The 12,074-nt window shown below is 57.4% G+C and overlaps 2 protein-coding genes across 2 annotated transcripts in view; both read left to right on the top strand.

The window, feature by feature from the left end:
• KNDC1 (kinase non-catalytic C-lobe domain containing 1) overlaps window positions 1-5,767 on the top strand; it is a 31,290-nt gene extending 25,523 nt beyond the window's left edge. The window contains exons 24-30 of the mRNA XM_087824001.1: window positions 286-492; window positions 1,127-1,209; window positions 1,430-1,580; window positions 2,679-2,801; window positions 2,894-2,953; window positions 3,786-3,943; window positions 4,976-5,767. Of these exons, the coding sequence (XP_087680127.1) occupies window positions 286-492; window positions 1,127-1,209; window positions 1,430-1,580; window positions 2,679-2,801; window positions 2,894-2,953; window positions 3,786-3,943; window positions 4,976-5,207 (1,014 nt within the window). The 3' untranslated portion in view covers window positions 5,208-5,767. The remainder of the gene's footprint in view (window positions 1-285; window positions 493-1,126; window positions 1,210-1,429; window positions 1,581-2,678; window positions 2,802-2,893; window positions 2,954-3,785; window positions 3,944-4,975) is intronic.
• Window positions 5,768-9,054: 3,287 nt separating this feature from the next.
• Window positions 9,055-10,194, top strand: UTF1 (undifferentiated embryonic cell transcription factor 1). The gene is made up of 2 exons (XM_087824087.1): window positions 9,055-9,592; window positions 9,716-10,194. The coding sequence occupies exons 1-2, from the start codon at window positions 9,055-9,057 to the stop codon at window positions 10,192-10,194; spliced, it is 1,017 nt and encodes a 338-aa protein (XP_087680213.1).
• Window positions 10,195-12,074: the final 1,880 nt, after the last annotated feature.

Here is a 12,074-nt window from a genome sequence, read left to right as displayed (position 1 = left end):
AAGATGACCTCACCTTCCTGAACCTTGGACCAGAGATCCAGGTAGAAGGAAGCATTGTCAGGAAAAGTCCCGAGCCAAGCGCAGCAACTGAGGGAACCTTTCCATAGTATATGGCAATAGCCCCAAACTCAGTGGCTCTGTTTACGAGGGATCCCCTGAAATGACCAGGGAGAGTGTCCTCGAGCCTATACAGCTACAGGCAGGAGGGATGTGTTCTCTGGCTCTAGCTGAGCCAGGCTGAAGGGGCCTGGGCCTGGGTCCTCTCCCACCCCTGCCCCCCTGCAGAGCTTCCCCTGGAAGCTGCCCCGGGGCAATGGGCTGGCACTGCCACACCACAAGGAGCGCCAGTACACCATCGCATCCGCCCTGCCCAAGCCCTGCTTCTTCGAGGACTTCTGCGGCCCCTACGCCAAGGCCAGCGAGAAGGGGCCCTACTTCCTGACTGAGTACAGCACCCACCAGCTCTTCACCCAGCTGACACTGCTACAGCAGGTGAGGGGCCAGCTAGGCTGGAGGGCAGGGCCCACGCAGCTCACCTGTGGGGCATCAGCAGGGATGCTTGGGTGCTTACAGGCCCCCACAGATGTTTGCTGGAGGGGCACACTGACACACAGTGAAGGGAGCCTGGTTGACGTGCACAGGCCAGGGTGGGATGCCCCCTAAAAGGGACCCAGGAGGGACTTTGGCTCTGGGTGCACAAAGGACACACCAGGCCTGCTGCCCACCCTCTTGTGTCCCTGACACTCCCACCTCTGAAGCACCAGAGGGTGCTCTTCACACCACCATGGGTACCACCTCGAATACCACCACCTCCCTCCTGGATCTGGGCAGATGGTCATTCTTTGTGCCCTTGCACCCAGGAGCTCAGACATCTCTAGGCCCCTTTGCTCCCCACTGGGCCCAGCCCCCAAGCATCCCCTTCCCACCATCCTGATACCCCATGTCACTCAACAAGTGAAAGTAGTGACATCAACCCAGTGCAATCACAACAGGGCAGGGGCCAGGCCCTACAGCACACAGGGCAAGCATTGCAGAAATGATCCCCACCCCCAGTGCCCAGGACAGTGCCTTGAGGGTGAGGTCCCTGGGAAAGGTACCCTGACCGTCTGTGTCCTTGTCTCCTCAGGACTTGTTTCAAAGGTGCCACCCTGTCCACTTCTTAAACTCGCGAGCCCTGGGCGTAATGGACAAAAGTGCGGCCATCCCTAAGTGAGTGTCTTCCCAGGGTGTCCTCCCGCAGTCCTGGGATGGATGGTTGGCAGGAGGGTTTTGGCAGCTTCACCTAAGTGTCTCATGGACACTCTTGGCTGAAGAGAGATCCTGGTGTCAGGAACGGCCTGGGAGCTGGAGCCTCTACAGGTGCACAGCCCATCCTGGACCAGGCCCCAGCGTGGGTCCTTGCTGTGACACAGACCTGTGTCTCTTCCAGAGCCAGTTCCTCCGAGTCTCTGTCGGCCAAAACCTGCAGCTTATTTCTGCCCAATTACGTCCAGGACAAGTATCTGTTACAGCTGTTAAGAAATGCAGATGATGTCAGCAACTGGGTAGCCGCCGAGATCGTGACCAGCCACACCTCCAAGGTTGGCGCCTCTACAGCTGTGCGCTCAGAGCAGGGTGTGGGGTCTGGCTGCACAAGCGAGCAGCCTTCCTGAGGGGCCCATCGTTGGTCTCCCAGGGCAGGGGCTTCACAGGCCTTGCCCCAGGCCACGGCTTCTGTCGGCCATGACCTCAGACACACCATCCAGCCATCCAGTGGGCACGACCTGTCACACTCAAGCCTGGATGGCTCTTCACTCTCCTGGGGATGCACACTGGCTCTGGGCCGCCATGACAAGGCTCTGTCCTCCATGGAATCTGCACACGTCACACACATATACACTGCCTTATACATATAGTTCACACACAGACACACACACACCCCATCCTGCTCGCACACACTCAGGGCTCAGAGAACACTCCCTGGGCTCCCTCCACACTCCTGCCTGAGCCATGTCCCGGGCTGAGTTGTAACTCCCAGCTGCCCCACTAACCTGAACTCTTCAAGGGTGGGGATTGACTTGGTCGCTGTCACATCCTTGCAGACAGCACCTTGTATGTCCTAAGCCAGTTGGTAGAATAAATAAAACTCAGGTCTGTGGTCTGGTCAAGGTCAGCCTCCCACTTTCCAGGGGGCCAGGCCCAGCCTCTTCTAACCCCTGAGGCTTGGGCTAGACCAAGAGTATCTCAGCCTGAATTAACCCACCTGCTTCAGGCAGGGCACTGGGCAGGCCAAGGGGAAAAGTCACTGGGTCAAAGCCCCAGGAGCTGCCCCAGAGACCACCAAGGCCACTGCCTCCCCAAGGTAACATCCACTTCTGGCATTAACAGCCTCTGTAATTTGTTTTCCTTTCCCGATACTCCTTTGTGTCCCCCACCCTGAACCTGGCAGGGCAAACCCAAGTCCCATTAATAAATGTAGTTTTTTACTTCTTTCCCATTTGGGGAGAATTTTCGAGCTTAGGAGTTTATTAGTTGACAGACTGATCCACCCTCACTTCTGCCAGAACATGGGAACAGGGAGCCTGGGCTCACCTGGTTTGTCCTAATTTACGATGTTACAAATATCATAGCATCAAGCGTAGCTTTGCTATGTGTCTGTTATAACCGGAAGACGCTGAATGCACCGTTTCCCATGTCAGTTGCAGGTAAATCTGCTTTCCAAATTTTTGCTGATTGCAAAATCATGCTACGAACAGAGGAACTTTGCAACCGCCATGCAGATCCTGGGTGGCCTGGAGCACCTTGCCGTGAGGCAGTCCCCGGTGAGTCCACAAGGGCTGCTGGCCTGGGCCGTGTGTCCTGGGGGCTATGGGCGCCAGCCCACTGCAGGGTCTCACTTGTGCTCTCATTCTAGGCCTGGAGACTTTTACCTGCAAAGATAGCAGAGGTCATGGAGGAGCTGAAAGCCGTGGAGGTACTCCTGCTTTGCGTGAGCTTCCTGCAGCTGTTTTCACCTGGGGCTCCTCCTTAATGATGCGATCTGCACAGCTTGGGGGTGGCACCTGTCAGAGCCAGCACCAGGGCCCCAGAGCAAACAGCTCCCTCAGAGTCACGCATGGAGCAGCCCAGCTTTGCCCACCTCCCCACGGGGCCTCTGCCACTTACCTGGACAGCTGGGAGCTCAGGGGCTCCAGAAGCCCACCTGCTAGGCCAGTGGCACAGGATACCGGTGCCCAGAGGACCAGAGCTTGGCTGGCTGGCCAGCCTCCTTGCCACCTGGCAAAGTGCAGAGGCGGCCTCACAAGATCATAAATGAGGAAACAGCATTTGGGGCAATGGGGCATTTCCCCCAAATAAGGCGGCAGAAGCAGGCCCCAGCCCGGACACAGCTCCCCGTGGATGAGAGGGCTGTGTGTGTCCTCGGCTGACACCAGACACGGGGGCCCCTGCAGCTGGCCAGCCCCATCTTGGTCTCATTTGGGGAGTTGGGTCACCAGGCTCTTTCCTGGAGCCCATGGGAGACTGAGTTAAGGAAGGAATTTGCCATTTCAGTAGTGGGAAGTGTCCAGCTTTCTGAGGGGGCCAGTGTTCCCTTTGTGGTATCCAAGCTTAAGACATCTGGACTTTCAATCCCCGGTCTAATCTGAAGTGCATGTGGGCAGGGTGTAAGTCCCAAGGCTGTAGCACCACGCTGCGGGAATACAGGCACCATCCGGGGTGGACTGGGCTGAGCCAGCCCCTGGCTGAGCACCCAGGGCTGACCTCTCGCCTGTCTCCCTTATCCACACCCCCGGCTGGGCCATCAGGTGTTCCTGAAGAGTGACAGCCTGTGTCTGATGGAAGGGCGACGCTTCCGGGCCCAGCCCACCCTGCCCTCAGCCCGCCTCCTGGCCATGCACATCCAACAGCTGGAGACCGGGGGCTTCACCATGACCAATGGGGCCCACAGGTGGAGCAAGCTCAGGTGAGGGGCCCATGGGTGCAGCAAGCTCAGGTGAAGGGGGCCCACAAGTGGAGAAACTCAGGAAAGGGGCTCACAGGTACAGCAAGCTCAGGTGAGAGCCTCCCCCGTCCCCCTTGCTCCTCTGAGGCCTGGGCCCCCTGATCCTCACTCAATTCTCATCCCAGCCCAGGGCCTCCCAACCCCCTACCCCTTACCTGCTGCCACCTCCTGCTCTACAAACTAAGTGGTCTCAAAACATTGCGCCAAGGTCACTCCGACCTTCCGGTTGGGAGATCTAGGCCTACCTTGAGGCTCACCTCAGTTGGCATGTGACTGCCCTCCCTGACCCGCAGGTGTCACATCTTCCCTCTCTCCCTGCCTCCACTGTCCCCTTTGGGCACCTCTCCCTAGAACTGTCCATGTAGGACTCATGGTCAGTCCCTCAGCCTGCTCCTGCAGTCCCACTGCTCACTGCCCAGCACAACTGGGGACTCACCTGGGAAAAGCAGACTGGAGGCCTGGCTGTAAAAACCACCACCATGACCCCAGCCCAAGAGGACATTGCTCCTTTCTGCCTCGGTAGGGGCCCTCAGAAGCTCCACCTCCAGCCCTACCTGTCCTCAGAGTTTCATGCCCATGTCTGATGCCACCCTGGGCCAGCCCAGTTCCAGGGGCATCCTCACTCCCACAACCTCCACCACACCCTGTTCTCTCCCTGCCTCTCCTCTCACCCTCCACACAGGCAAGTGGGGGCTGGTCAAGACACAGTCCATCCCCACATCCTCAGTAAATATTTGTGAAATGGAAAGTGGATGGACGGACGGACGGACGGACGGACGGACGGATGGATGGACGGATGGACGGATGGACGGATGGACAGATAACAGGCCTGAGTAATGAAATGAGGTCTGGCTTTGTCAATACAGACAGCTCAGAGTTTGTACTTTGAAGAGCTTTGGTCCAACCATTGTGGGCACGTCGGGAATTCAGGAGCTGCAGAAAGCTGCCCAGTGACCCATGCAGACTAGTGACTAATTTCTTTCCCCAACACAGAAACATAGCCAAGGTGGCGAGCCAGGTGCACGCGTTCCAGGAGAACCCCTACACCTTCGCTCCCGACCCCAAGCTGCAATCCTGCCTCAAGCAAAGAATCGCACGGTTCAGTGGGGCTGACGTGTCCATCTTAGCTGCAGACAGCAGGGCCAGCTTCCACCAGATGGTCAGCGAAAAGCATTCTCGGAAGATTCAGGACAAGTTACGGAAAATGAAAGCCACGTTCCAGTGACGGAGGACGGTGGGTCTGGATGTGAGATTCCACACCAAGGACAGAGCTGGGGAGAAAGGAGCCCACCTGCTCACTGCTCCAGGCCAAACGGCCCTGCGGGTGCAGCACCCGCCGCCTTAGACTAGGGACCCCCAACACGGGCCCAGCCTGGGCCTCTGGGTGCCAGGATGGGGGAGCATGAGGCTCAGACCACAACCAGGAGGGAATGAGCACCAGTGCAGGTCAGGGTGTTTCTGTTAGAAAATTTAAAAAATCTTTTTAATGAAAATAGAGTAAGTCAGGACCCCAGGATCAGAGAGAAACGGCTCTCACCACTTCTCCAGTGATCCACCCCACCCCCCAAACCCCACCCCCACCCACCCAGGCTCAGATTTTAACTCAGTTGCCCACTTCATGGGTCTGGCCTCCATGTGCCCAGCAGCAAAGACCAAGATTGACCTCTGACTCCCACACCAATCACAGGTTCCAAGGGGTTCTGAACCCTTCCATTGGGGCCCCTAACGCTTCCCACTGGCCCCAACCCCAACCTGGTTCACACCCCCACCCCCCCAGACCTTCCCCACACCAATTTCTGGCTCACCCTGTCCCAGCCGAGTGAGGGTCCCAGGCCCTACAGCCCTTCCTGCCACCCATCCCAACCGGCCTCCTGTTGCTGGCAAGCGCCTAGCAGCTCCACACTGGCAGCCTCCCCAAGTACCCTGTGGCCCCACATGCCTGCTACCCCCACCACTTAGAACAGCTCCTGGTGGGACAGGTAACGCCCTGGCGAAGTCTCTGCTTAGCAAAGCACGTAGGACACAACAGCTCCAAAGCAGAGGCAGCCTCAGGGGCCCTGAGAGGTCACAAGCCTGTCTTGTGGCCTGGGGACCCCTGGGCTGTGGCCGCTGCCCACCTGCCTTCAGCAGCCGTGCATGCCACACACACACACACACACCTGGGCTCCCACAGCTTGCTGTCACCAGCAATTTGTCAGAACCAGCAAGGAAATGAAGTTTGCTGCCTCAATGGTGCCAAGCTCTTCAAGGCTGTTTCCAGGTGGCTGGTGCTGAGCACAGCTCTGTGAGTGGGGGGTGCCCTCTGAGGGGGCCTGCTATCACACCCCACACAGGGACTCTTCCCCACCACAGGAGGCCATACCCCCTGGCACCATCCCAGGCACCCACGTTTTTCCATTACAAGTCACTGCAAGACCCACTATAGCTCTTCTGAGTTTTAGAATTAGTAATTCTTGAGAGCAACCAGCTATATTTCTAGGAAAACTATTACTAGTGATAAAACGCTGCTCTTTCAATATCAAGATGTGTTTTCCCACATAAATTCATTTCAGACACCCAGGTCCTGCTTAAATGGAATACAGGGGACTCGGCATCTGTGGCCATGCAAATGTGGCTTTATTTGTATTTTTTTTTTAGGCTTTTATATGAGGATTATGTTCTGCCAATCAACTCTTACATTTTCAGGTTTTGAATTTAACAAGATAGTGTCACAAAGCCTGAAGCAAAATTAGTGTCCAGCACAAATAAACATTCCAATTGTAACAATTTATTCAGGGGAACTGACGGGCTTTTGGCTTAAGCACGACGTTTGCATGGCGCCCCCATGTCATGTAGCACAGGTTTCTAAATAAAATCATTTCTACCAAGACAGCTTCCCTGTGGCTCATTTTGTTTGTCCCTAAAGTGACACTTGCTCTGTAGGTCAGGATGAGGTCTCCTTCATGGACAGATGGAGACAATCAGGGTGCTCATGAAGGGGTAAGGGTCAAGGGGTGCTTGGGCCACAGCCAAGTCCTAGGATGGCACAGAGAAAGGCAGGTCAGCCAACTCCTTTCTCATGCAGGCCCCCTACAGCATGAAGGTCTATGAAGAGCAAACTCATTCTGCAGTAAATACCTGCCTCTGGACAAGACTACAAACCACCCAAAATAACTGAGTCCTTAAGGCCTCCCAGTGCCACCACCCAAAGCTGCTCTGCCACAAACTGCCCAGCCCCAGCCACTCCCACCTGGGAAGCCCATGCGCACACGGGCACCCAAACCTCACTGCACCTTCGTGCGGGAAGGACAGTGGTGGAACGCTCCCAGGGCACAACCTCACCAGTGCCAGACTAGGCAGGGTACTCACGGAAGAGTTTGGGATTGGTGGACACCACAAAGATAGGGGTGGAAGGCCAAGAGCTCACAGAGTTTAGGGCATAAAGTGTTAGAAGAGACTAAGGACACCTTGGGACAGAAAAGGACATTGATGGAAAACCTGGTGCGACCCAAATAAAGCCTGTGATTTAGTCAATAGGGCTATACTGATCGTTAATTTCTCAGCTCTGACAAAGCTACCATGGTCATCTGCAATGTTCACGGGAGAAAAGCACAGGAACTCTGTGCTGTTTGCAACCTGGCTGCAAATCTAAAATTTTCCCACACTAAAATGTTGTAAAAACTATTGTAGTCCTGTCTGCATGGCTCAGTGGTTGAGAGTCGACTCATGAACCAGGAGATCATGGTTGGATTCCCAGTCAGGGTACATGCCCACATTGTAGGCTCGATCCCGGTATGAGTGTGCAGGAGGCAGCCGATCAATGATTCTCTCTCATCATTGATATTTCTATCTCTCTCTCCCTCTCCCATCTCGCTCTGAAATCAGTAACATTTTTTTTATATCTTGATTGATTTCAGAGAGACAATGGGAGAGGGAGAGGGAGAGACAGAAACACCAATGATGAGTCATCAATTGGCTGCCTCCTGCACACCCCCAGGCATGTGCCCTGACCGGGAATCAAACCGAGAGCTCCTGGATCCTAGGTCAAAGTTCAATCACTGAGCCACGCCTGGCAGGGCCAATAACATTTTTTAAAAAAACTATTGCAGTTACTATACAGAAATAAAATTGATTTGTTTATTCATTCAATGACCTTGCTAAATTCAGTTATTAATTCTAATAATGTGCTTGTAGATTATTTTGTACTTTCCGTGTATACAATCATACAATCTGCAAATAAAGATGGTTTTACTCCTTCCTTTACAATCTCTATCCATCTTATTCATTTTTCTTGTCTTATTGCTCTGGCTAGAACTTTTAGAATAATGTTGAACAGAAGAGGTGGTGTTGGGCATTGTTGTTTTATTCCTAATCTCAGACAGTAATGCTCAAAACTTTACATTGACTATAATGTTGGCCAAAAGTTTCTTTTTCTGCAGTGTATGTGTGAATTATTATACTAATTCTGACCGCTGGTCGTATAGCTCTATTAGATCCAGCCCTAAGCCACCTGAACGCAGTGATGAACGCTGCCTCCTGTGTCTCCTGTGCCCATACTAAAACCACACCAGAAGGTGGGAGCAGAACCAGCGCACAAGACCTATCTGTAAACACCACCCTGCGGCGCACCAAAGGCAAAAAGGAGGGGCATCGAGGCGGCCTTCCGGCCAGGACTTTCCAGAGCGGCTCCGCGCGGCGGTGAGCGGGCACGGCACATGCGTAAACACGAGTTGAAACTTTGTGCCTAACGCACGTCGCGGTGTTAGTTTGCAACTCAATCCAACAGTTTGAAAAGCACTACCAATTGTTTGGCAAGTTCCTCCCCGTCGGGCCGGGGCGGAGCTTTGCTCTCGGCGCTGGCGGCGTAGGGGCCCGGAAGGCTTTTGGAAAAATCTAGGCGCAAAAACAGACGGAGTTGAACTTGGCGGGGAGGGGGCGGGGAGGGGCGGGGCGGAGGGAGGGCCGCGTAGACCCGGCTGGGCTCGGACTCGGACGGAGGGCGGAAGAGCACAGAGTTCTCAGAAAGCGTGCGGGCAGCCTGGCGGGCTGCGGCCCGGACCCCGGCGCGCTTCCCCTCCCCACCCGGCCCCAAGATGCTCCTCCGACCCCGGCGGCCTCCCCCGACCACGCTGCCCGCACCGGACAGCCCAGACCTCGAGCTCGGGGCGGCCGGGGACTCCCCAGGAACTCCGCCCGGACGGCCCACCTCGCCAGGCGCGCCGGTGGCGCACGACCTCCCCGGGTCGCCAGTGTCCCCGGGCTCAGCGCAGCGCACGCCGTGGAGCGCGCACGAGACGGAGCTGTTGCTGGGCACGCTGCTGCAACCGGCCGTGTGGCGCGCGCTGCTGCTGGACCGCCGCCGAGCGCTGCCCACCTACCGGCGCGTGTCGGCGGAGCTGGCCCGCCAGCAGGTGCGGCGCACGCCCGCGCAGTGCCGCCGGCGCTACAAGTTCCTCAAGGACAAGCTCCGCGACGCGCACGACCAGCCGCCCGGGCCCTTCGACGCGCAGATCCGCGAGCTCATGGGGCTGCTTGGCGATACCGGGAGTAAGCGTGGCCGCCGCCGCTCTCCCGGACCCGGGCGCCCCCCGCGCGGTCGCCGCCCTGTCCCCAGTACGCCCGCTGAGCCCGGTAAGTGGGGTGGGGGAGGGGAGGGTTACTGGGTGGGGGGAACTGGGTGGGTGGAGAGGGTACTGGAGGTGGGGGAGCGGCGGCAGCCCTAGTGCCCAATCCTACACTCGCCCCGGGTTGCAGACGCCCCGTTGCTGCCTGCCACCCGCGACCCCGACGTGGACCCCGCCTGGACGCTCAGATTCAGCTCGTCCCCGCCCAAGTCTTCGGAGGCCCCCTGCGATTCCGGCTCCCCGACGGCGCTCCCTTCCTTAACCCCCGCCCCCGGCCGCCCCGAGGACCACGCGCCCCTCCAGGCCCCCAGCTCCCCGCCGCCCCTCGACCCCGCCTGGGAAGAGCCCGACTCGCCGCCCAGCCGCCCCGAGAACCACGCGCCCCCACAGGCAGCGCCCCCGTCGCTGAACGCCGCCCTCCTGCAGACCCTGGGGCATTTGGGCGACATCGTGGCCATCCTGGGCCCCCTGCGCGACCAGCTGCTGACCCTGAACCAGCACGTGGAGCAGCTGCGCGGCTCTTTCGACCAGACCGTGTCGCTGGCGGTGGGCTTCATCCTGGGCAGCGCCGCCGCCGAGCGGGGCGTCCTGGGGGACCCGCGCCCCTGAGGCCTGGCCCGCGCCCGCCCTTTCTGTAGCGCCTCGGCCCTGACCCCGTCCTGTTGCCCTTCCCCCCACACCTCTAGGTACGTTAAATAAAAAAGTTGCTTTTCCCAAATTAACCACGTGAATGTGTGCAGGTCCCGCCTCAGGTAGGAACTGGTCCCCTGCCGGTAGGGCGAGGTTAAAACGGCCTTGGGGTCCTAGGGAGGGACAGGGGGACCCGAGGGGCCTCTGCCAGGGCGGGGTTGACTGGCCCCAGTCGGTGGGATTGCTAGCCGGGGCCTTACCTAGGCCAGTCTGGGGGGGGGGGGGGGGGCTGCGGAATCTGAGGTTGGGGTCCTCCAGGTCTCTCCAGACTGCTCACGGGGTCTTGGCACCAACACAAACCAGCCTGAGGGCAAGCACTACCTCCATCCTCCCTTGCTGAGTAGAATATGGGGTACGCTGGGCCGGGCCCAGAGAATCCGAGGGCATGGGGAATGGCAGGAGCTCTGCCTGAGCCTGTGGGGGAGGGTGGAAGGTGTCAGCAGTCTCTGGCCGCACCACAGGCATCCAGACCTTTGTAGATGGGGTGTTCCCAGACTCCCACCTTTGTCAGCCCTGGGTCAATGGGCTGAGTTCCGTCTGGGAAAAGGGACTCCTTAAAGGCGCCTGGAACACAGGCCAGAGACCTGTGCACACCTAAGGAAGGGGCTGGTTCTGTCCCCAGGGAAGGTGACTGGCCTGGGTGGGGCCGGGTGGGAGGGGTTGAGGGGTCTGAGACTTGACATTGACTGAGGCCAGGCTCCTTGCAATTTTGAGAGGATTCTTATCAAAATTGTTGGGAATGTTTTCCCAAACAGTAATTGAGGACCCTGCTCTCGACCAGTGAGTCTGGCTGAGAGGAGACTGGGTGGAGCCAGAGGTGCCCCCTGCCCAGGCGAAGATAGGAAGTAGCCTGAGGCGCCTCACCAGCATAACAATACCGCTGGAGCAGAATGTGGGGTGGGGAGCATTTCACCATCTAGGGGCTCATTCACAGAGACTTCAGCGAATTGCCTGGGGTCAGAAAGCTAAATGCAGGATAGGGGCTCCTGCTGGCTCTGCAGCTGGTTCTGACTGTGGGGTTGCAGCCCCTCCCCCAGCCCTATTCAGGGGCCGCTGCAGAAGAGGCCACAGTTGCACCCTCAGTCAGCAGGGTCCCCTGGTGAACGAAGCTGAGCTGTGTTGATGGCAGGCCCTGAGGGCTCTGAGAGACCAAACCCATAGGACTAACTCCAAGGGTCACTTGTTTAAGACTTCCCTGCCTCAGCTCCAGGATCTCCAAGCTGCTGGAAGCCCGTTGTGTGAGGAGTCTGGCTTGCAAATATACTCCCAACACCCTCCTGGGTGCAGAATCCCAGCAAACCTGCCCACCCCCAGGGGTGGGGACTTGTCGTTTGGTATGTTCATCACTCTAGTTGCTAGGTACCCTCTGCCCTGGAGAAGAGCTGTTTTGAGGCCAAAAAAAAATCAACCTAAGTCTGAGTTTGAGATTGTGAGGCCACCAGGAAAACCTCTTTCTTTCATGTTGACTGGGGCCAGGTCTGCAGGTTTAATCTGCAGAAGTAGATTACGCTGGAGTAATCTGCACACTCCTGCCTGGACAGCAGTAAGTTCCTCCAACCTGGAGGGGAGAGATTTTGGCTGTTCATGGTTCCCTTGGCCCACTCCAGCTCTTGGCTAGTTTCTCTAACACCTTTGCCCTGGAGTTGCCCAAATCTCTTACTAGCCCGGCCTGTGATTCCCTTCACTCAGGGCTCTTGTGGGTCTGTGAGGGGAGGCATGTCCCCATTTTGCTCTGTGTCTCACATTGGGTGTCCTGGGTTTGGCTCTGGGCGTGTGAGGTAGACACACCCCAGTGGGAT

The sequence above is a fragment of the Miniopterus natalensis genome, chromosome 14 (assembly GCF_054644295.1).
Source record: "Miniopterus natalensis isolate mMinNat1 chromosome 14, mMinNat1.hap1, whole genome shotgun sequence".
In the NCBI taxonomy this organism is placed as follows: Eukaryota; Metazoa; Chordata; class Mammalia; order Chiroptera; family Miniopteridae; genus Miniopterus; species Miniopterus natalensis.
This window is presented reverse-complemented; position numbering and strand designations above follow the sequence as displayed.